This window comes from Somniosus microcephalus, chromosome 6 (assembly GCF_052327205.1).
Source record: "Somniosus microcephalus isolate GS21.2 chromosome 6, FLI_Smic_1.0, whole genome shotgun sequence".
NCBI classification, from domain to species: Eukaryota; Metazoa; Chordata; class Chondrichthyes; order Squaliformes; family Somniosidae; genus Somniosus; species Somniosus microcephalus.
Window position 1 is genome coordinate 83,111,392 of NC_140992.1, and position 25,527 is coordinate 83,136,918.

Below are 25,527 nucleotides of genomic sequence, written 5' to 3' on the forward strand. Positions count from 1 at the left end.
GTGGAGAGATTCTTTACATAGAGGGTTGCTGAAGCATAGAATGCTTTGGCACAGGGAGTGATTGAGACAGAGACCATTGCATCTTTTAAGGCAGAGAAAGCAGTGCAATGGCATTAGTTTTGGTTTTGTTCTAGCAAAGACCATGCATTGACATGATGGGCTGAATGGACCACTTGTGTGCTTTAACCTGTGTGCTTAAGTTTATTTCTGCTCCATTTTATCCTTTTCTGTTGGATTTTAAATGCACTATTAGGACAAAATTAGGACTCATGGTATTGGGGGTAATATATTAGCATGGATTGAGGATCGGTTAATGGACAGAAAACAGAGAGTAGGAATAAACAGGACTTTTTCAGGTTGGCAGGCTGTAACTAGTGGGGTACTGCACGGATCAGTGCTTGGGCCTCAGCTATTTACAATCTATATTAATGACTTAGACGAAGGGACTGAGTGTAATGTATTCAAGTTTGCTGATGATACAAAGTTAGGTGGGAAATTAAGCTATGAGGAGGATGCAAAGAGGCTGCAGAGAGATATAGATAGGTTGACTGAGTGGGCAAGAACATGGCAAATGGAATACAATGTGGAGAAGTGTGAAGGTGTCCACTTTGGTTGGAAAAACATGAAAGAATATTTTTTGAATGGTGAGAGACTGGGAAATGTTTGCACTCAGAGGGACCTGAGTGTCCTTGTACATGAATCACAGAAAGTTAACAGGTACAGCAAGCAATTAGGAAAGCAAATGGTGCATCAGATTTTGTTACAAAGGGATTAGAGTATAAGAGTAAAGAAGTCTTACTACAATTATACAGGGCATTGGTGAGGCCACACCTGGAGTACTGTATACAGTTCTGGTTTCCTTACCTAAGGAAAGATGCTTGCCTTAGAGGAAGTGCAGTGAAGGTTCACTAGACTGGTCCCTGGGATGAGGGGATTGCCCTATGAGGAGAGATTGAGTAGACTAGGCCTATATTCCTTAGAGTTTAGAAGAATAAGAGGTGATCTAATTGAAACATAAAATTCTTACGGGTCTTGTCAGGGTTAATGCTGGGAAATCTAGAACACGGGGTCACAGTCACAGCATAAGGGGTAGGCCATTTAGGACTGAGATGAGGAGAAATTTCTTCACTCAAAAGGTTGTGAATCTTTGGAATTTGCTACCCCAGAGGGCTGTGGATGCTCAGTCATTCAGTATATTCAAGACAGAGGTTGATAAATTTTGGGGAACGAAGGGAATTAAGGGATATGGGAATAGTGCGGAAAGGTGGAGTTGAGGTAGAAGATCAGCCATGATCTTATTGAATGGCGGAGCAGGCTTGAAGGGCCAAATGGCCTACTCCAGCTCCTATTTCTTATGTTCTTATGTTACACCAATGGTGAGCAGTTAACAATGGTCAGTTGGATAACAAATAATGGTGAGGGTTTTCATCTCTTGCATTTTGTTCACCCAAGAATCTGTGACATTGAAATCACTATAAAAATATAACGTTGTAATCTCTCTCTGCATGTGTACTACCATTGACTCACAATGGGAAATTGAGAGGGATGGGAAAAGGCCTTGTCCTGGAAGTATGACTTTGCTTTTGTGCTCGTTTTCAATGACAAAAACAAATTATTATGAGAGCCTAGCTGTGATCTAATCAGCTGACCAGTAAAATAATTCCCATCCAACAAAATACAATTAAAAAAAATAAAAGCTAAATTACAAGTTGTTTAGCTGATAACATACATTAAATAGATGTATTCTACAAATATAATTAACTGAGATATTTTTGGGACCAGAGGAGAATTGTGGAAAGACTTCCTGCTCATAATACAATTGACCTAGGTCCTGAAACCACAGCTTTGTAAATAGTGTATAATACAATATTCATAGGAATTTTGAACTCTATTTAAAATAATATGTTGGGTGTATAATGAATGGATAAACTGGAATCTTATGCAGTTACAAATAATACTGTATTGTTGTGCATAATAGTGACTTGTTAAGAACTGGTCTTTTGCAGTGATCATCACAGAAAATACACAAATTGCTGTTAGGTACTTGTAAGCATTCCATTTATGTTTGTGCCAGAATTAAAGAATTAATAGGAATGCTGGTCATAAGACTGTTTACTCTGCTGCTCTGGGACTAGAATTTCAGCTTTGAAAATCTTGTGCTGTCACCTAAGTATTTTATAATCTTGATGTTTGCATATTTGACAAAAACATGACTGGTAGAATGTTTCATGGGTTCTGCTGTACAGTTACAACAGAACTGGAGAAAAATGGAGCAGCAAAGGCACAGAGAACAGAGTGATTTAGGCACAGACATATCAGCAGGCCTCTAAAGAGACTGATCAAAAATTAGATTGGAACAGATGCAAAGGGGTGAAATTCAGTTTTGGCGGGGGCACAAAACGAATGGTAGTGCCCATTGCACACTCTACTTGATTTTCTTTTCCATTGAAGTCCACTTACATTGAAGATGGATGAACAAAGAGACCTAGGGGTTCAAATACATAATTCCCTGAAAGTGAAAGTACAGGTAGATGAAACCTAGAAGACAAGAATAAAGAAGTTAATGATGAATTCATACAAAACATTGGTTAGGGAAATGTGTTCAGTATTGGGCATCCCATTATATAAAGGATATCAAAGCCATAGAGAGCATACAGCGTGGATTCACCAGGATGCTACCAGGAATGAGAAACTATAGTTATAAGGAGAGACTTGAGGCACTTGGACTATTGTTGCTGGAACAGACGAGGCTGGGGAGATTTAAGAGATTTTTTAAATTCTGAAAATTGTTGATGGGGTGAATAGGAAAAGACTATTTGTTCTGGTTGGGGATTCAGTGATGAGGGGTCAGCAATTTAAAATTTAAAATTATCATTAAAAAAATAAGGAGAGAGGTTAAATGAAGTTTCCTTACACAGAGGGGTTTTGGAGCATGAAACGTTCTGCTACAGGTCATAGTTGAGACAGAGATCACTGCACCTGCTACAGGTCATAGTTGAGACAGAGATTACTGCACCTGCTACAGGTCATAGTTGAGACAGAGATTACTGCACCTGCTACAGGTCATAGTTGAGACAGAGATCACTGCACCTGCTACAGGTCACAGTTGAGACAGAGATCACTGCACCTGCTACAGGTCATAGTTGAGACAGAGATCACTGCACCTGCTACAGGTCATAGTTGAGACAGAGATCACTGCACCTGCTACAGGTCATAGTTGAGACAGAGATCACTGCACCTGCTACAGGTCATAGTTGAGACAGAGATCACTGCACCTGCTACAGGTCATAGTTGAGACAGAGATCACTGCACCTGCTACAGGTCACAGTTGAGACAGCGATCACTGCACCTGCTACAGGTCATAGTTGAGACAGAGATCACTGCACCTGCTACAGGTCATAGTTGAGACAGAGATCATTGCACCTGCTACAGGTCATAGTTGAGACCGAGATCACTGCACCTGCTACAGGTCATAGTTGAGACAGAGATCACTGCACCTGCTACAGGTCATAGTTGAGACAGAGATCACTGCACCTGCTACAGGTCACAGTTGAGACAGCGATCACTGCACCTGCTACAGGTCATAGTTGAGACAGAGATCACTGCACCTGCTACAGGTCATAGTTGAGACAGAGATTACTGCACCTTTTAAGGGTAAATTAGATAAATATTTGAAGCAGAGGCAGATACAGGGCTATCTTATGGGATTAGTTTTGCATTGCTTTACAGCAAGTCAGCATAGACACAATGGGCTCGATTTTCATTGAGCCGTGGAGTCGGGCTTGGAGGCATGCGGGGGGTTAAAATCATAAAAACTGGCGGGTGGGACCCCCCCCGCCTGGTTCCCGACTCCGAGCAATTTTAACTCCGGCGTGTCTGATGGTCCCGACTCTGTCCCACATCCAACAGGCAGGACCGGTCGTTAAGGCCCTTAATAACCACTAAATGGCCTCTATAATCCTATTTTAAAAGGTCCTTGCAAATTTAACCCTTTTCCCATGTAAAACACGCCTGGTGGGAAACACGAATGTGAAACCTGGCGGGAGCACTATTGGATTGCTGACTATCAACCATTAAAGAGGAGATTTGATCAGCCATCATTTGCAGGTGGCACGACTTAATGGTCTCAGGCCTGGGGCAACTTTTAGAAGGCTTAACCACACCTGTGGAAGTTTGGAGCCTGACACCCATCTCCAGTGTGACCTCCTGGAAAACCCCTCTCACCACCTTCACTGAGCGCTTTCTCAACTGAGGCGTATACCAGAAGCATGGGAGCCATTTATTTCCTTCCCTTCTGGGCATTAGATGAGCTTGAACACCAGCTGCGGCACCAGCAGAACCAGGAACAACAGCAGCAGCAACAGGAGCGCCAGGCTGCTGCTCACCCACCTAAAGCTGCACAGGCCAGAAGGGGCCAGCGCTTGGAAGTGGCTTGAGAGCACCTTGCTGCACATCAGGGGGCCTTGGGGACCCGCATCTGCACTGGCAGTCCTACTTAGAAGGACTTTCATGAAGGTCTGGTTTCTCTGTTCAATAGATGACCATCGCTCCTCCAGAGATGTCATTCTATTATGAACACTCACCATGTTTTCTGCACTCTGGTGACTTATCTCCTCCATGGAGGTTGCCATCCTTTCCATGGTGATGCGTTGAGGCGTCAATGACTCCACAAAGACTCTGCTCATGTTTGCTATGGTCTCCTCCATTCGCTCCACACTCGCAGCGACCCTGGAGACAAAACCTGCCAGAGACTCCTGCATCTGTTCCTGGAGTTCCAGCACCGCTGATCTTATGGATGGACCCAGAGGCAGAGGGTCGACATGCAGCTGAGCCGAGCTGGCAGAGTCCTGCGCCCTCCGACTAGGACTCTCTACTGCTGTCCCTGTCTCCACAATCTGCTGGTGCTCACTTGTGAGCTGTGATACATCAGGTGACAACACTACTCTATGTCCCGAAGGTCCCACCGAGGTGTGAGTGTCTGTGCTGGTGCTGGGTGCGCTGAATTCTGCTGACGCTGCACCCTCAGATGTTGCAGCTTCCTCTGAGGAGTCTGGCTGCTCAGGCTGTTCCTCCTGGCTAGTGGGGACTGCTGCTTGCGATGGTCCTGTGAGGGAGTAAAGGAAAGAGTTAGAGATGTGATGCCAAGGTTACATGCACATTGCATATTGCAGATAATCATAAGTCCATCTGTTAGAGCTTCAGAATCATTATCAGCGACTCATGCAATGTCAATGAGAGAGATGGAAAACTATTCTGTCACCAGCTTGCTGTGATGCACCTGTCTGTCCGTCCTCCATTTGCGCCTCATCCTCCAGTCCTACGATCTCCAGGACCGCCTCCTCCCAGGGGGTGAGGTGGGGTTGTGAGGGTGGCCCTCCTCCTGTCCTCGCTCTTTCTCACTTATTGTGAGCTCTCTTTTCCTGCAATGAGGGAGACAAGTGGAGGTTGAGTGAGAATGAAGGAGTGTGTGTAGAGATTCCATAGCATAGATACTTAGAAGGAGACAAAGATGGAGTGAGGTAGCAAGACCAAGGGCCCTCCCTGTGTGTTGTCAGTTGTTTTCATAGCATCACAGTGATAGGGAGTGTGAGGGCTGCATAGCCAAATAGTCATGTGAATGTGACCATAGAGAGAAAGGGAATGGGTAAGGGTGCATGGATGGCAGTGTCAAGTGGGATATGGAGGAAGAGATTGCTAAAGCTGAGTGCTGGTGAAGAAAGGCAATGGGGATCAGATTGAGGGTGATGGGAAATTCATACTCACTTTTCCAGTACGCAGAAGGTCATGAAATCTCTTCCTGCACTGAATCCAGGTTCTGCGGGGTTCTGATAATGAGTTGACCTCCTCTGCCACCTGGATCCACACAGCCTTGGTCTGCTGGGGAGGGTTCTTCCTCCCTGAAGAAGGGAAGAGCACCTCTTTATGTGTTCTTGCTCCCTCAACTAAAGCCTGCAAGGCAACGTCTTCAAACCTGGGAGCAGACCTAGGTCTCTCGCTGGTCATTCTGCCTCCAGGTCCCTCTAGCATGAAAGGCCAAAAGGTTGGCAGTCTGCAGAAGAAGCAAGGCTTGTTGCAGACCCTAAATGCAGCAGCAATGATGACGTCATCGGAGGCAACTTTCAGTCAGGAAAAACTCAGTTGCAAAGGCTTCCCACACATTGGAAATCAATTGGCCAATTAAGTTAAAATTGTATCAATCTCTCGCATCCATTTAGATTAGTGTGGGAAACACGAAATTCGGATAACACGACACCATCCCGCACCTGAGTTAAAATCCCCCGCAATGGGTCAAATGGTCTCCTTTTGTGCTGAAAACTTCTATGAGGTAAATTTTTGTCTTCACCACCTGGGCGGTAATCTGGCAGAGCTAATCGCCATATTTGTTGTCCAATTTTGTGGATGTCTATTTCCAGTTTGATTTCAATGGAATGAAAATTGGCGAGTTCTATAACAGGTGGGCAATCCATTCTGCCAGATGACTGCCTGGACAGTGAAGTGAAAAATTTACCTCATAGAAGTTCGACATGGATCTTAAAGCTCTAGATTTTGCAGATGATATAGCACAATTAGAAAAACTGGAAGGAGAAGTGCACAGAAACAGACATCAACAAAATTGGACAACAAATCTGAACAAATTGGAAAAAAACAAAGATCATGACAGTTGGAATGGATGACACCAGTGTTAGCATAAAACTCACTGAAGCGACACTATAGCACCTAGGCCTCTTCACCTATATTTGAAGTGCACGTTGCAGCAATGCTTTTATTGGAAAAGCGTTATTAGCTAGAGTAAGCCAATTTGTGAAACAAAAGTGTGTCAGTTGGCTTGGTCATATGTTCAGGATACAAACGTCCTGGCCACTGTGCCAAACACTGAAAGAGCAGCTGAATGGAAAAGCAAAGCATGGAAGGCCAAGAATAATTTGGCAAATAACTGTAGAGAAAGACTTTCTGGAAGCTGAGTTCTCTGCGACTAGCCAAAAACAGAATAGACTAGAAGTGACTAGTGTTGACTCTAGGGCTGGACTCACAAATATATGTTTCTCCTCTCTTGCCCCCTATCACATTCTGCTGGTGTCCTTCAGTGGTATTCTTCTGTAGTTTATAAGGATGGTATAATACAGGTACTAGTTTGACATCAGTATCAATTGAGAGTAACAAAGGCCCGGAAACAAAATTGCCCAGAGTTTGCAATAATCGAGTACAATGATCAACCACTATATTGTTTAGAGAACAGGTGCCACAGTGGTTTTTCTACTAGTTATGTTGTGCTTAGTGTGTTTTAATGGGCAAACCTACAGTTTCTCTTGTAAGGAACCAACACACCTGGCTCCATGGTTTGCTACCCAGCCCACAACTGACAATACACCGACTAGCAAAAGCATGGTCACTAAATGCAGCTTTACTTTAAAATACCACTTTACCTCTTATAATGACTGTGTTCAAGCAACAAAATGATATAGTAAATATATTGAATTCTTTAAATCACCAAATACATCACATAGAGACATATATAAGGGATATTGTACATTTCGACAAAATAACTTCTTGTGTTGTTAACAACAAATTGCTTAAATTAAAATTGAATAAATCTCTCAGTAAATCATAGGATAATGACTTTAAAAGGGTTAATATATGAATGGAATGTTATAGAAACTGATAGCAGGGTACTGCATATTTTGTTAAATATTTCAGTAAAATAGCCAGGAATATGAAGGCTACAATTAAAAAGCACATTGTTCATAATAGAAATGAATTTTGATCTACCTACAGCCTTAATTCTACTGAAGAACACATGTACTATTCTAATTATGCTTCCATTGGCTATGAATTTGCTGGATTGGGGCATCTCGCAGTGTGCCCCATTAGTTAGACTTTTTCTTTCACTCTTCAGCTCAAAAATTTTTGCCATGTAAGTTGCTGGAAGTGTGAGCTGACTTGTACCTTGTAGATGGTGGAAAGGCTTTGGTGAGACACTCGCCACAGAATTCCCAGCCTCTGGCCTGCTCTTGTAGCCACAGTATTTATATGGCTGGTCCAGTTCAATTTCTGATCAATGGTAACCCCCAGGATGTTGATAGTGGGGGATTCAGCGATGGTAATGCCATTGAATGTCAAGGGGAGGTGGTTAGAGTCTCGCTTGTTGGAGATGGTCATTGTCTGGCACTTGTGTGGTGCGAATGTTACTTGCCACTTGTCAGCCCAAGTCTGAATGTTGTCCAGGTCTTGCTGCATATGGACACGGACTGCGTCAGTATCTGACGAGTCTCGAATGGTGCTGAACAGTGTGCAATCATCAGCGAACATCCCCACTTCTGACCTTATGATGGAGGGAAGGTCATTGATGAAACAGCTGAAGATGGTTGGGCCTTGGACACTGCCCTGAGGAACTCCTGCAGTGATGTCATGTGATTGAGATGAATGACCTCCAACAACCACAGCCAACTTCCTTTGTGCTAGGTATGATTCCAACCAATGGAGAGTTTTCCCCTTGATTCCCATTGACTTCAGTTTTGCTAGGGCTCCTTGATGCCACACTCGATCAAATGCTGCCTTGATGTCAAGGGCAGTCACTCACCTCACCTCTTGAGTTCAGCTCTTTTGTCCATGTTTGGACCAAGGCTGTAATGAGGTCAGGAGCTGAGTGGCCCTGGTGGAACCCAAACTGGGCGTCAGTTAGCAGGTTATTGCTGTGTAAGTGCCGCTTGATAGCACTGTCAACGACACCTTCCATCACTTTGCTGATGATTGAGAGTAGACTGATGGGACGGTAATTGGCCGGGTCGGCCAACTGTTAGTTACTAGCCCTAACTTTCCATGGCGTGTTTAATTGACAATTAATGTGCAAATGCAGCAACTTCATTAAACTCATGGGCTAATGGCGGAGTGGTGCAAATTGTCCAGCTCTTGTGCTGATGTGCAATTCACAAGATACCTCTTCCTCACCACAAGTTGCTGGACGATTTACACATTAATAACGGTGAGAGCCATTGAACTCGCTGTTACTTTGGCAGGAAATTCTGGGAATGTAAGGAATTTGGAAATGGTCTTGCTGGCTAACTTTTGCCTCACTTCCTTAGGCTTGCAAATACTACAATTCCAACTGGAATACAGTGAGCTACAAATATGAAGAATATTCAGGGGATTTTAAACAGTTACCTCGGTAAGCTTTTAAAAATATTATCCCATTTTGATCTAGTCTTCTGTAATAGCATTGTTTTCTTTGTTTTGTCCTGGTCCACACCCAATTTCACTGCTGAAAACCTGAATGCCTGTAGAGTATTACTAGTTCACAATTGAGGAATATTTGATGCCTTATTTATGTCTTGATGTGGCTACAAGTAAATGTTTAAAGAAAGAGTTGTATAAATGCTACAGTATTGATTGAAAAAATTATGCATGGAATTAAAACATATGGCACCAGCATGCACAACCTTGTTTCCTTCAATGGGTGAACATTGCTGTATACCCTACAGTTATGCTATTTATTTTGACAGCAGTGTCATTGAAGAGAATTCTGCTGGAAACTGGCACTGATTGAATGGCAGGACAGTGAAAGTGAGGGGCAGAGTGCCAGGTACAAGGGCAGGGAGAGAATGGAAATTCAATCCCCTTCCAAGCTAATCATTTGATGAATTCATATGAGTCAAATAATTGTGCAGTAATTCTGCCATTTTTAATATCAAAATCATGTATAATTGTCAATAGATATTACAGGAATATGTGTTTAAAAACTCAGTGCTGTTTTGAACAGATATTGTTAGTAAGGGCACAAAAAGGAGAATATAATTTGAGAAAAGTAAAACTGTTTTAGTGAACAGAGTTTATACAGTAAACAGATGAGTAAGGTAACTGGAAATGTGCTTCTTTTTGTAGACAACAGTTTCGGCCAGAAAAACTACCTTCACATGCATTTGAGATTGATCACGACGATGTTGAAAAAGATGAGGTAGGTGAATGCGAAGAGACCGTGAAATCTTGTTTAAGTAATGTAAATATTTATAGTTAATGTATTCTCTGTGGGCTTTATTTTTTTTTGGTAGAATATTCACTGCCAGCATTGTAATTTAATAGTTATGTTGTTTGCTTCCCTCTTCTGCAATTGCAGATTTACTCAAATCTGTCAGCCACAGTTGCTTTGCATTCTATCACCCGTAGAATATTAAACCTATAAATAAAGCTCAGTCCGCAGTCACATCACCATTGCAAACAAGTAAAATGTAAATACCAGCACCATGTTGGGACAGAACAAAAGGAGGCATTGCTGCTTGTCTATGAGAATTTACTTCATTCATATTCAGTTGGATTTCTGTCATTTCATCTCAAAAATCCTGCCATGATACTTCTGGAATGCATCAGTCCAAATGTAATCTTCAATGGATTGTAGGAGACGAGCAGCAATTTTAGTTCATATATATATTAGTTGACATGCAGCTATTTTTTGGCCTAATTTTAAGTTGTTACTTTCTCTTCTCCTTTAGGCACCTTGGCCTAGAAATTCAGTATAGCCACTTTTGGGGCGGTAAAGTCAGGCGGCCGCTAAAGTTTGCGCCCGGCGCAAAGTCGAGCCCCCTTCGCCGATATTCAGTTGCATCGCCCTAAGAGGTTGCTGCTGCGCTAAAACAGGCGATGCACGACTATCATTAGGCGCTAAGCCGGCAGGCCGGGGCGCTAACACTGGAAGTTGGGCGCAGGGCAGGTGCGGCGAGCTGCTGATTGCCGGCAGACACGAGCTCTTAAAGGGGGAGGGTGGATTTGTTTTTTTGACAGGCCGAGACTAGTGTATTTGTGTTTCTGGGGAGGGCTTCTCTCCATCACTTTCTCCTCCTTCCTCCTCCTCCTCCTCCTCCTCCTCCTCCTCAAGAAGGAGTGTTGCAAAACGGCTGCCTTTTCTACTGCAGGAGTGCCCTTTAATTTGCGCTCCCCGCGGCCCGCCTCGGCTGTGTACCGTTCCACTTCACAGTCGTTCGGGCTGCCCGGCGCACAATGGGGCGGCGCGAGTGAAGTTCCGGTTCCGGGCGCACAAAGGGCGTTGCATGACGAAATGACGTCATGATCTGCGCTCGCAGATGAGCGCGCGCAATGACTTTGCGCCGGCGCTAAATGTCTACTGAAGTTGGGGCGAGGCGCAGATTGCGCTGCGCCCGGGCGCTAAGCGCCTAGTGCTCGAGATCTACTCCTCCAGCGCTAACGGCTGGCGCAGCCAACTGAATTTCTAGGCCCTTATGCCATGTAGCATTTTTGGGCTGAGAGAGCAGGCAGGTGGGTGGGCTAATCCCTTATCTGCTAAACGTTGCCCAAGATCAAGCCTGTTATGAGAAATGCCTGGTCTTTGCTCTCTGCCTCCCTATGGTACATGGTTGAGATTGGGAACTCACTGTATGGGAAATTGGGGGCATAGTGTATAAACCACGTGCAAGTGCTACACACCTTCCTGTGCAATCCTTTCACAATGGGAATATCAGTGTTGTATCACTTTTTCATTTAGAAGACAAAGAAAAATTAGTATCATGTATCATGTAAAAGATGGAAGTAGATTTGTTTATGTAGAACAGAGTTAACAGTTTCAAGTTAGAGTTACTGCTTTTATTATTTATATAAATTGAAGGGAGGAAAAATTCAGTTGGTTGCACCACCCGTTAGTGCCTTAAGAGGGCGCTAAGTGGGGCGCAAACCAACTAGCGCCCGGGCGCGGCACTGCCCATGCCTCCCGCCAAATTCAGCGGGAGGTTAGTGCTGGCGCTAACTGTTAGCGCTGCACCGCTAGCGATGACATCATCGGTGTGCGCAGCGTCCCGATCACGCCCCGGCCGCGATCTTCGGGAGCACCCCCTGATTTACTGCTGGACGCTATGTCCAACAGGGTCAGGGTGGCGTACCTGCGGCCGGGGAGGCGCAAATTAAAGGCGAGGTGCGGGGCGGCCATTTTTGTTGTTGGCCACCTGCCAGCACCTGCCTGCGCTCCCATCCCCAGCCTCCGGAACCCCCCCCCCCCCCCCGCGGAGTGCCGGCTGCGCTCCAAGAGCCCAGCACTTCTCTTGGGTGCCGGGCTCTTTTGCCTGCACTCCCGATCCCCGGGGGCCCAGCTGGGCCCCAGATCGCACTGCACAAGGCCTATCCCCTTTAAGAAGGGGAGGAAGGCCTGCAATACCGCAGCGCGATGTGCCACAGCGTGTGGCGCTGCGGCACATAGCGCCATGATATTCACTCGCAGCGCCCCAAGAGGGAGGCGGGGCACCTCCAGTAGCGCCCGCTTCCCTTTGGGGTGCAAACGACCAATTTCCAGCGTGGGGGGGGGCGCTAATTTTTCCTAGCGCCCCGGCGAAGTTAGCGCCCCAGGCGGGGCTATACTGAATTTCTCCCCCAAGGTGTTTTGTTCCTGAAATAACCAGTGCTCATGTACACATCTAATTATGATATGTCACCCTATTCTGCTTTAGAGGTCTGTGGGATCATTGCATAACAAGTATCCCTCTAGTAGGTTGAGCATTGAGTGGTCCTGATGTCAAAGTCATTCAGATATTTGTGTCTCGCTTATATTTCCTTCAAACTTCATGGAGACAAGAGACTGCAGCCCAACAACTGATGTAACCTGTTTGGGAGAGGGGACTAGATTAGAAATGTAATAAAGACTGAAGTGAAAAATCAATGTATTCCTATTTTTATGATTTATAGGATACTACATCTCTATCCTCTTCGAAAGGAGGGTGTGGTGGTGGAGGAGGAATGGGAGTTTACAAGTCTGGCTGGCTTCACAAAGGGAATTTTAATAGCACTGTGAATAACAGCATTACTGTCCGAGTAAGTTGCACTTTCCTTAACTGATTTCATTAACATAGCAGGATTTGTTTTAAATTTTACAATGTAGAACTGTTCCAAATATTAAGAACACAAGAGAACTGAACAAAACATTGTATTCAGCAGCATTAGTTTGCAAACATTACTTCACTGAAAATGTTAAGAAGTTCAACAGTCGATCTTAGTAGTTTTTAAATTATTGGTATTTTAGCAAATGTTTTACTGTCTTTCACTTTGAGACTGGATTACTGAAACTACTAGAACTAGAACATGTTCATTTAATGACATTACATTTGTTCAGACAATCACCAAGACATATGTTGTACTGCAATATTAACATTCACTCTCTTTTTGCAGTCCTTTAAGAGGCGGTACTTCCAACTAACACAGTTATCAGATAACTCTTACATTATGAATTTTTACAAAGATGAAAAAATCTCAAAAGAGCCAAAGGGTTGTATCTTTCTGGACTCCTGTACTGGCGTTCTACAGGTAAGAGGGCATGGTCAACTTGTGTTAAAATTTACGAATCATAGATCTCGGGCACCTTGCAAAACTCTACAGATTAAAATCTTGAGCCAGTGACTTCTCTGATTTTCAATTCACCTGCTGTTTACTGCAATCTTTATAAGTATCTCTAAACCTGTTCTAATCAATCTATTATATATTGAAAACACTATGTGGTGGCAACATTACAAAGGCATTTCACTTATTCTTGGCCTGTTAGTAAAATGTCACTTGACATCATGTTTTGTGACAGGGCCACCTAACCCATTTTCAGAAATAAGCAGGAGAATTTTTTTTTAACTAAAGGTTCTGTAAAAAAAAAAGAGCTCTTAAAAATAATTCCACAAGATGTTTGAACAAGGAAAGGAATGAAGAAGCTAAGCGTATGAATGAGCTGAAAGCAACCTCGGGCAATCGCAGGCAAATATGGCTTTACATCAAATGGTGCCAGGAACTTTTCAACCAAAGTGGAAGACAAAATAGCACTCCCCAAACTATATAAATACTATTCGATAGGAAATCATTAAAATCGCACAAACGCGCAAAGACGAACCTAAAATAATGCTCATCTTATTTGGAAACCCCCCCAAACCTTATGCCATCCACCGTACCAAAAAAACATATTGGCCCAGAAATTCGGGTCGGGGGCTTCCCGCGGGTGCAAGCCCCCGACCTACACTTACATTTCGCGCTGACATTTGAAGACTGGGCCTGCATGGATTTCCGGTCTGTGGCCCGGTTCAGCTCCCAGCGCGCTGTGTGTGCGTGATCCAGCGGCGTACTTAGTGCGATGAGCCGGCTGGGATCACGTGAGCACTGGGCAACCAATGGGAGTTTACAAAAGTCCATTCATGAGTTAGACATAAGACCTGACAAACTCATGAAAAGTCCAGGCGCCCAAAACACTACTTAAACTTTAAATAAAAGTAAAAAAAGAATTCCAATAATTAAATTAACTATTAATAACTTTTAAAAAACTAATTTAAACAATTATTCAAATTTATGGCAAAATTTTTTTTTCAAGAAATCGGGCCCATGTGCCTTTCCTGATGTCGGGTCTGTCAGTGCTGAGCAGACTCGACATGCAGCAGTGGGGGACCCAATTCAGGTAATTATGACTTTGTTTAGAGATTGCGGGGGTACCGTTATGTCTCACCATTCACTACAACTCACTAAGCCACTTCCAAAGGTGCACACAAATCTGTCCAAGAACGCAAATTGAAAATAAAGGTTTCAATGTTTGACACCACATTAACAGAAACTTTACATGAACATTACATAAAACACCCAAGTTTCTACCCTTGTGCGTTGTTAGTTGGTATGATTGCACTAGGATGAGGGTGAGTGTGAGGGCTGGCTAGTGAGATGGGGAAGTGATAATATAGATAGAGAGGGATGGGTGGAGGTGCAAGGTAAGTTGGTGTGAGTAAGGATGTGCAGGAGTAGGGTAGGGAAGGCAGAGTGATGGGGATGTGATGAGAGGCACAGCAGGATGAGGTTGAGTGTGGCTTTGTGGTAACGTGTCGTAATCTACTGAGATCATTGAAACATTTGTGGCACTGCACCCAGGTCCTCCTGACCATATCACTGCTTGTGCCCTCCTCTGCAATGTGCAACCAGGCTGTGTTGATCTCCTGGGGAGTCTCTTCCGCCCATGGGAAAGGAAGAGGACCTCCCTGCGTGCTGTGACACTCTCCATAAGCATATGGAGGGAGTCATGGGAGAGCCTGGGTGCAGCCCTGTGCCTTTGTGCAGTCATTGTCAGTGTTTGCTGCACATCAATGCTGTAGAACACAGACAGCACAAATGCCAAAATAAATTTGGACATGGTCCCATTAAAGAAACGGCTGATGAGGCGTCATCAAATGACATCGCCAGGCCCGCTTCCTCTAATTGGTTGAGAAACGTGCTGGGCGAGCTTAACAAGCCCTATCAAGGGAAATTAATTTTACACAGCGGGCTGGAGCCAGCAGCGGGGTCAGGACCCACCAACGACGTCGCCTGCCACAGACCTGCCGAGGTTAGTAAAATCCCAGCCAAAGTTGCGAAAGCATTGAGAAGGTTGGGGATAAACTTCCTTCTGTTCCAATATGAAGTGCATTGGGTGCTCCACATAAAGGTTGAATAAAAGTTAGCACATCAAGAAAGATAGCTAGAGACAAAAGTTATGATTTTATACTTGAACAAATTGAAGAAAATAATTTTGTTCTCATTCCATATCTGGTGAAAGTTACAATTAAGGACTACAAGGTAACATTTGGTGTTTTTGGCTTTTTTGTTGCAACTTCAGAATAGCATTCTCTGCTGTACAAAGTGAAGTTTGGTTCTTACTTTAAAACTGTTTTAGAGCTAAATGTGGAACAATTCTGTGTTGTGGAGTACTCTGGGCTAAACAAACAATTATTTTATTTCTGGATCTTTCTAAGCACAAAGACATAGATGAAAATGTAAAAAAAAGTTACCTTTCCAATAGGAAATGGAAAATATAGTTGAAAGCAGCCTTGTTCTCACCTCTGCAGTGTGGTTTAAGTGAGAGCTGTGGGCAAATCTGCTTGGCCTAACTAGAGTAAATTTGTGGTATACTGTTAGTTTTTATTTTTTCCATTGTGGCCTTTTGTATTTTCAGTTTATCATAGCTTGTTCACCCAGCCCACTTGTCAGAAGACAAATGCCATATTTTTGGGGTTGCTGCATGAATGAGGTGCAGTCCAAACATTTGCAGTTTCACACCCTGTTTCCTGCAACTTCACATGCTTATGAATTGTTTACAATAGTATGCACAGTTTCAATTGCAAATGAATGATGTTGGCATCGGCTGAATTGTTAGTGTAAATTTATATTCAAAAAGCATATATTGATTGTTAGTGTTAGTGGACTTAGAAGCAATGTCATACATGCCAACTGGCAAACTTGCAAAAGCTGACCCACCAATCTAAAAAAAAAAGCTGAGAGCTCAAAAACAGCACTGAATGCAGGCCTATAAACATGTTGTTACACAGTGCAGTGGGCATTGGCTTGTCATTACTTAACCTGCAGGTATATCTAATATTCTATTAGTTGTAAAGTAGAAGCTATTGAACCATAGGAGTTCACAACACAGAAGGAGATCATTTGGAGCATTGTGTCTACACCACCTCTTTGCTATAGCAATCCAAGACTAATACCACTGCCCTGCTCTACGCCCTCTATTAAATCTCCTTAGCCTTCTCTGCTCCAGCAGAAATAGGCCTAGTGCCTCCAGTCTCTCCTCCTAACTATGGTTTCCCCAACCCTGGCATCATTCTCATGCTCTCCAAGGAGTTTCCTATAATAGGGCATCCAAAACTGAACACCATTCTCTAACTGCGGCCTAATAAGTGTGTTGTAAAACAAACTATCATTGTTCGTGTACTCTTTGCCCCTATTTATAAAACTCAAAATACTATTGGCCTTTTTTTATGGCTTTATTTACCAGCACTTGATCTTTCAGAGAATTATGTATTTGAACCCCTAGATCTTGCTGTTCATCTATACCCTTCAGTGTCTTTCTATTAAGTGTATACTCCCATTCCTTGTTTTTCCTCACAAAATGTGTTACCCACAATTATTCATGTTAAATAACTCTTGCCATCTGTTTGCCCATTCTGCTAACACATCTTTTGTCCTGGAGTCTTTTACAGTCTTCCTTGCTGTTTGCCTAATCTCTCTCATTTGTGTTATCAGCAAATTTAGAAATGCATTCCCTATAACCAAGTTCAAATCAACTACATATACTGAAAATAAAAGTGGATCCAGCACTGACCCCTCGGGTGCATCACTTCCAACCTTTCTTCAGTCCAAGCAACACCCATTTAACCTAACTCTTAGTTTGTGCTCCAGCAACCAGCTTCTATCCTTGCTACTGCATTTCCTCTTACACTATATGCCTGAATTTATCTAACAAGTTTTTTATTGGTATGCTTTATTGCTAAATCTGAAGGTTAAATTGTTTTAAAATTATTCACATGGTTGTCAATGTCATATGGAGGTACTCTTCTTTCCTTCCTCCCAGTTCATGTTGCCACTTTTCACACTCTCTCATTCAAGCTGTACTTCTACTGCCTCGTACCCATTCCATGCTGGCAGTCCTGGTCCCTGCCTTCTCTGCTCCAGAGCATTAAATACTGCTGCACATGGACAGGAAATCTTGAGCGTGCAAAAGTATGACAAGAATTTCCATCGACCGCATGACACCCCATTCATTCCATCCCCTCGAGCAGCAGGAGCAGGAATGGCACTGAAGGGTGGAGCTGGGCATGGTGCTGGTGAGGCAAGTGGGGTGGGGGAAACAATGCTAATTTTTGTCTGCTGTGCAGACAGACTTTGACCTGAAGGCACTGACTGTCCACCTGATACACTGCTGGTTGGCATGTATGCCAGGTTGTTGTATTGTTGAGGCAAAAGACAGCTTGCACATTGCAGACTGATTGATGGGGGCACTATGAATATGGTTAACTCAGCATATTATGTGTCACATTATTGGATGTATTAAACGCGATCTTAAACCAGCACAGCTAATGAAAATCAAATCATAGTATGACAACTCTTTGAATTAAAACTGCCACATTCTGATGCATTTAAAGCTGTATGTGAAGCTATGTGAGTAGAATCAGCCTGGGATAATACGTATTGTGTTTCAAATCCCCCCAGCCACCTGCAGCTTTGAAAAAGTAGATTAAGAATCCATGCATCACGATTAGAATATGATCCCACTTGGCACATGAGAAGGGTTCTGGCAGAAGTGAGGGTAAAAATTAGAGAAATGATAGTTTGGATCAATCTGATTTTTAATTAGATGCAGTTTAGTAAAGTAAATGGAGTTATCTGCAGACGGATGTTAAGGGTATTAAGTGGAATGACTTTGAGCAAGCTTAATCTGGTTTCCAATAGAAATGAGTCCGCAGTGCAGCATTTCATTATGGCTGAGAAACCATGGAAACTCTGATTTTGTTTTTGGGTCGTCAGCCTGCCGGAAAACTGGTTTGCATCTCACTCCTGCTGCTCCTGGACTGGTGGTTCCTGTTGCTCTCATTTGAGGAAAATGTTTTTCTCTCTGCATTCCCTCGCTGTTATACTCCACAAGATATTTTAAAAAACACAAATAACTATCTATAGTGGTGTGCAAAGAGTTTTAGTTAAAGGAATATATTTCAGGCTAGAAATCCAGATCCAATTAACGAAGACCTGTCTGGCAACTTATCTCCAATGTGAACTTTCCCCTATGCCATTAACAAGTACAGTAGCTATGGAGCATCTCTACAATGAGTTTCATCACTTGCTCTGTCTTGCCTGAAATGTTATGGTCATCTTAGCTGTCAGTTGAAGTGCACTCACTTCATACACTTGTGTGTAGCAGATAAGCAAATGCAGTGCACTAGATTGTTATCTAATTACTATTTTAGCTATTGTTACTGTAGACGCAATCTATTGTAGAATGTTTGTTAGATGCTAAGAGGAAGCTAAACAAACCAAGGTTTCTTAGCATTCCTACAAAATCCTGATCAGCTGCATTTTAATCTCCAGCCTGTAACATTACTGTAATACTGATTACTTTTAGCATGATAGCAATTCAATTCAAATGTCTTTTGGAACATTTAAGGGTCTAATTCGAGAAGGCAGGGGCAGAAAGCCAGGCTGGGAGCCATCCATTGACTCTCTGTGGCCTACCACCACTTTTAGGATATTCTGCCAGAAATGAGATAGATGTTGAATGTGCCTCCTCATTGACATTGCAAGTTAATGTCAGGAAAACATCATGCAATGTATTTTCTGTCATTAATGCCATAGTAACGCTGCTTTGCGTAGAATGATGGGAAAATCGATTTTCACACTCTCTGCCCATTTCTGAAAATTGGGGGAAGAAAACTATTCAAGTGGAAGCAGTTGCCAAGCTTTTCTCTACTGCTGCAGGTACCTAAGGCTTGCAGCAGCCCCACTTTCCAACCCAAACGCTGGCTCCCCAGCACAGGTGGGAATCCTGCCAGGAGCCCATCCAAATTATTATATTGAGGCTGACTGCAGCAAATCTACCAGGGCCAGCACTGGGCTAAATGTGCAGGCAGAGTCAAAATCCTGGAACTCCCAACCTAATAACATTGTAGGCATGTCTTCAACACAAGGACTGCAGCAGTTCAAGAAGAACACCCACCACCACCTTCTCGAAGGCAACCAGCGATAGGCAATAAATGCCGGCTTTGCCAGCGATGCCCATATCCCTAGAATGAATGAAAATAAAGGTCCGGCCTGCCACAGATACAGCAGCATACTACCCAAGCAGAACATCCCACCTCCAGAACCGACTTACTCCAACACAAAGTTAATTAACAAAGTCATTCTGTTTGCTTGTACCTACAACTTTATGCTAATTTATTTGATCAAAATGACCAATTTGATAAATTCTTCCTCTCTCCCACATTTCTTGAACCATCCAGAACAGTAAACTTCGTCGATACGCCTTTGAGTTGCAAATGAACGACGTGACATACTTTGTGCTGGCAGCTGATAGTGAACAGGATATGGATGATTGGATTTCCACCTTGAACCGAATCCTCCAGATCAATCCAGAAGGATCTAGTCAGGAAAGAAAAAGTGTCGACCTTACAGATGTCAAACAAGATGAAATTCTGGGTAAGTTGATACACTACCTGCAGTATTACATGAGTATAAAGTGAGGATTGAATGAAATTGTGAATTATAATTTCATTCCTTTTTCTAAAGCACATATCTTAAAAATTCTATAATGTAAAGAATATGTTACTGTATTAACAAAAATAATGAATATTCCAGTGCAATATCAAGCAACACCCAAGTAAGCTCTGATTTTCTTTTAAAATTACAAAACCCTTTTAAGGTGATCTAAAATATTACTCTGATATTTCAGATGGGAGCTAATTTGGAAAAAATGTTTACTGATGCATTTAATCACACAATCAGGTTCCAGATGTTGATATCTTTGGAAAAATCTAAATGTGTGATCTGTCCAACTGTTTGTGTTTCCTGTTATTAGTAGTTTTTTTAAAGTTCATTCAATATTGTGCTCATGTTTTGGTGTCATTAGACAAAGAAGTCTGGCGAAAGGTCATCGACCTGAAATGTTAACTCTGTTTCTCTCTTCACAGATGCTGCCTGACCTGCTGAGTTTCTCCAGCATTTTCTGTTTTTATTTCAGATTTTCAGCATCTGCAGTATTTTCTTTTTGTTTAAAGAATAAGTTGAAGCTTGCTAAAATGATCAAGTCAGTATGTTACTTAAACTAGATTTGACTGTGCTCCATTATTCCACAGAGGATGAAGTGACAGAGATTAGCTCGAATGATGTAATAGACGCCTCTGAGGACACCATCCATCCAGAATTAGCAAAGGTAAAAGCTACGACAGTGCTCAAGCTCACTTTTTCTGACCTCCAATTATTGTATTGACAAGTCACGCTCATTTCATTAAGATCTGTGGATTATACAATAGAATGGACATCTTATGTACTTTAAAAGAATGGTCACTGTTTGCAAAGAAAAATCCATTGAAATGGAGCTGGTTTCTGAACTGAGAAGAAAATGTTCTTCTTCATACCAGGGTGAAAGACCTTGGTGTGGCAGAAGCCCTTATCGTAAATTTGGGTACAAGCTGCTCATATTTTCCGCCCATCAATGGGACCTGAGTTCGAATCTAGCCCTGCAAGCTGGAATTATTTTTTTTGTCAAACAGCCGTATATGTCATAAATGAAATTAGTTTTATGCCATTTACAGCACAGAAGTTAACATAATTAATTTGGCACTCAGAGGAGCCCTACGGATGGCTGCTGTGTGAAGTGGAAGATTCACACTGGTACAGTAATAGTAATAAGCTACAAATGTGGAACATTGTTGTATCATTGTATAGGGAGCTTCACCTTGCCTCCTCAGAAAGTGGAACAGCTCTTAGACATTGGGGTTGCCAAAATAAATATCTTATGGGATTTGGAGGTCATCTGCTTAAATGGACTACTTATTCTCTGACATTTCCTGACCTGGAAACAAGGTCTTAAAGATCTTTCAAACTTTTCGTGAGAAAATTATAGGTCTGGAAATTCCTGGGCCCCACTCCACTGGTGTAGGTGCAGCAGAGCGGACTTCCCGCCCACCCTCAAGTAAAGCCAGAGACACCGACAAACTCCTTGACTGCAATTTAAAGATCTGCTCTAATTAGGGCACAATCCCAGCAGGGCCAGGAACCATAACAACATAAGAATTAGGAGCAGGAGTAGGCCATACGGCCCTTTGAGCCAGCCCCACCATTCAATAAGATCATGGCTGATCTTCGACCTCAACTCCACTTTCCCGCCCGATCCCCATATCCCTTGATTCCCCTAGAGTCCAAAAATCTACCTATCCCAGCCTTGGATGTACTTAATGACTCAGCATCCACAGCCCTTTGGGGTAGAGAATTCCAAAGATTCACAACCCTCTGAGTAAAGAAATTCCTCCTAATCTCAGTCTTAAATGGCTGACCCCTTATCCTGAGACAATGCCCCCTAGTTCTAGACTCTCCAGCCAGGGGAAACAACCTCTCAGCTACTACCCTGGTCAATCCCCATCAGAATCTTATGTTTCAATGGATCACCTCTCATTCTTCTAAACTCCAGAGAGTATAAGCCCAGCTCACATTCCACGCTCTGCTCTGCCACCCCTGGGTGTAAATGTGACTTACACCCTCTCAGCGAATTTTGGAGTCGCTGAATTCCTATTTTTCCAGGAGATGTTTCAACACTTCTTTCTTTTCCTCTTTCTAATTCCCTCCCTCTTCTCCTGAAGGCACAGACTTGTAATTTCATACATTTCGACAGGCACTGTCCATTCTTCATCAGTGAGTCTAAATTGTAAGCTTCAACAGGCTGATCAACTGTGGGGAGTATACACACCAAGCTCGATCTTGCCCTTACCCAATTCCCACAGATACACACTCTCCAGCAGTAGTTACCTCAAAGTAATCAGGAGTAGGAACCAAGGCTGATTTTTTTCTTATTTCCCCCAGTTTCTCGGCCAATTATAGTGTACCTAATAACATATGCTGTTATCAGGAAACTGATCACAGACTGGGATGGGAACTGGGAACTTCCTTGATATTTTTGACTTAGTTTTGCAATGAACAGTATATTTACCAACTCGAACAAAGAAATGCTGAAAAACTCATTAACACTACCTTTTCTCTTAACAATTACAAAATCAATTGAGCAAAAAAAGCTTCTTACTTTCTGTTTGAATCTAGTTATTTTGTACTATAGGGGTATGTAGAAAGTACATGGCCCAGATATTACGATCTCCTGCGGGCGGAGGACTGTGATCTGGAAAAATCTGCGCCCTTACCTGAAGGCTCCTGGGAGGCGCACAATTCTGGGGCTGGGCATCTCCAAACTGCCGGTGCACAGGGCCCACGTATCCCAGAGGCGCAGGTGGTTCGCAGCATCCCTGGGATCATGTGGGCCTTGGGGAGCCAATCAAAGAAGGGAATCTCCCTTCATACACTTGACAGGAAGACCTGTCAAATATATGAATGGAGATCACCCCCAAAACATAGTAAAACTTTAAATACATTTTTAAAAAAAATCACACTTTTAAAATGACTTGAAAGTACAATAAATTAACTATTTTAAACAAAACTTTAAATTTTTCAAAAAAATAATTAGTTTTTTACGGGGTTAAAAATAAACTTACCTTTTTTTAAAGTATTTTTAAATGATAAATCAGTGGAATTTTTTAAAAAACCTTTTTCAACTCTTATCCTGGTAAAAGCAGGCCTTACACCTGCTTTTACCAGGCACAAGGATTGTAAGGGTTTTCTGCGGGCGGAGGGTCTCCAAAAAGCGGAACTATCCGCCCGCAGAGGCCCGTCTCCAGGCCAGGCGTCCGATCTGTCAATAGCTTTCTTGACAGATCAGAAATGCCGGTTTCCAGCGCATGCGCAGTGCATGCCTGAAACCGGCATTTCCGATGACCTTACAGAGAGAAACCACCCGTAGGGACCGGAATATCCAGCCCAATATGTATTTGTATGAAACTGTACAGTACATGCTAACTGTTTTCTTTTTCCTTTTCTTTTATTGTATACAGTATATTGCAGAAACAGAAGAGACCATAAAACTGTCCAGGAATGAAGACCGACTGAATTTGTTTTCACTTGACCCTGATATACCTGTAAGTGACTTACTTTTTTAGTACTGCTGTTTGGTACCGATTTGCAGTATAATTGTTCTGTAGCACTGGAAATAATGTTTCAAATCTGTCTGCGCCAAACACTATTTTCCAAGCAATAAGGCAGCCAGGCAACCTGTTCCCAGGCCTCTTCCAATGTTGCTGTGGAATTAGTCATTGAGGTACTGCTGTCAATTAAAAAAATATATAATTAATATGGTAGACAAGGCAGTGTGCACTCCGAAACCTTGTACCATGTTTCCAAACATATTTTGCTTCCAGTCTCTTTTGGCCATATCTACAGTAGGGGAAAAATTTGGTAGATGAGTCAACCTGGATCAATCTTGAGGGTCCTTTTAGCACCTAATTCAGGAGTGGCAGAGACTGAGACCTTGGAACTTGTTTCATTTCAGCAATACAGCGATCCATAGCATGGTGTAATGAGCCAAATGGAAGTGGAGTGAAGAAAGTTAAGAAGTACATATCAATTATAATATGTATTTTTGTAACCCACTACTACCAAAGGACAACTTCCACCATAATTAATAATTTGGATAAGCTGTAATATTATTTACCGTTCCAGTTAATTATGCTTGTTTATACCAGATGTCCATATATTATGGTGGACAACAGTGTGGAGAAAACATGCATTATTTAGAATTAATGTTTAGTTTTAGTTAATGTGTGGTTTAAACACTATGCATGATGAGGAGAAAAAATTAGCCAGCGTTCAATATGTAAACCGTCAGGTAAATGACTTAAAACGTATAAACAGTTTTATCTAGTTGCTATCCTATGCCGCGCATCAGGTGAGAGCATGGTCATTGTGGTTTGATTTTTTCAACAATGGACTAGCTTGCTGAGTCCACTGTCGAGGCTGATGCATGAAGTGTGGCCACTTGGATGAAGCTGTAACCCAGCATAAATCAATGTGTTCAGGAGAAAATTAAGGAGGGTAATTTGCAGTTTTGTGTGAAGTGAGCACTTTATTTTACTTTAGAACTTTTAAATGAAGTATCTTTCTTCATGGGTCATAGAAACTGCAACATCTATCTGTTTCTTTCACCTGTAGTCCTATTTCGAGCCCACTCTCTTGTCCATCATTTGTGTTTCCTGCCACCTCTTTTTATATCTTTCTTTTGCTGGCCCTTGGTGTGCCATCCCCCTTTTATGTACATTGATTTGCTTTGACATTCTCTCTTTCCATTTCTTTTCCTATATCTCTCATCTTTTCCTGCTTGATCCTTTTCTTTTTGTAAGGGCCCATCTAATTGCTTCTATAATCATGTCTCCTCCACTTCCTCTCAAGCTCTTGCACCGACCACCAACAGGAAACAAGGGCCGGATGCTCAATACATTTGCATGACTACTTCACCATGGTCTATGGTACACTTCAACCCACACTACTCTACTTGGTTACACTATGTACGTGTGAAACAGAAAATACTCCAAAAATGGAGTCTCACCATGAAGACCACAAAAAAAAATCCTATTTAAAAAAATGTATATTTAACAACCTTTTTCCTTTTGTTATGTTGTTATCTGTCTGATTTAATATTTTTTATTTAAACTGAGTGCTGATAACATCAACAGAAGCACTAGTTTGAAAAAAAGATACTGAGGCCAACAATGTAAGGATGCTGAATTACCATTGTTGAATTAATATTATTAATTAAGGGGTCCTTTATGAAATATGTTAATTCAGCTCCCTTTACAGTATCAGCTTTGTAGCCCCGTCTCTTTTTTTAAAGGAACAAATTTTGGTGAATTTTTATTCTCAGAGTGAGGAATTGGACATTTTTTCTCTCAAGTACTAGCATAGACAGTAATAAACTAAACTGTCTCGGCTCTGTCTCAACAATGTCCTTGAACCTTAACCTCAGAAGTGCACCATCTACTGCCCAGTGTGAATTTTCTGTTTTTGCACCAACTATCCTTATGGCCTTACTGTGTGAGATTGCAAAATTATGGATTTTACATAATTACAAACAGTCTACAGCACAGAAAAAAGGCTGTTCAGTCCAACTGGTCTATGCCGGCG

General features: G+C 42.5%; 1 protein-coding gene across 7 annotated transcripts in view; it reads left to right on the forward strand.

The window, feature by feature from the left end:
• Positions 1-25,527, forward strand: part of dock10 (dedicator of cytokinesis 10) — a 300,424-nt gene that overhangs the window by 150,356 nt on the left and 124,541 nt on the right. For all 7 annotated transcript variants that reach the window (XM_085990455.1, XM_085990451.1, XM_085990458.1 and 4 more), the window contains exons 4-10: positions 9,081-9,163; positions 9,877-9,949; positions 12,676-12,801; positions 13,156-13,290; positions 19,755-19,950; positions 20,607-20,683; positions 23,406-23,489. In XM_085990455.1, coding sequence (XP_085846581.1) covers positions 9,081-9,163; positions 9,877-9,949; positions 12,676-12,801; positions 13,156-13,290; positions 19,755-19,950; positions 20,607-20,683; positions 23,406-23,489 — 774 coding nt within the window. The remainder of the gene's footprint in view (positions 1-9,080; positions 9,164-9,876; positions 9,950-12,675; positions 12,802-13,155; positions 13,291-19,754; positions 19,951-20,606; positions 20,684-23,405; positions 23,490-25,527) is intronic.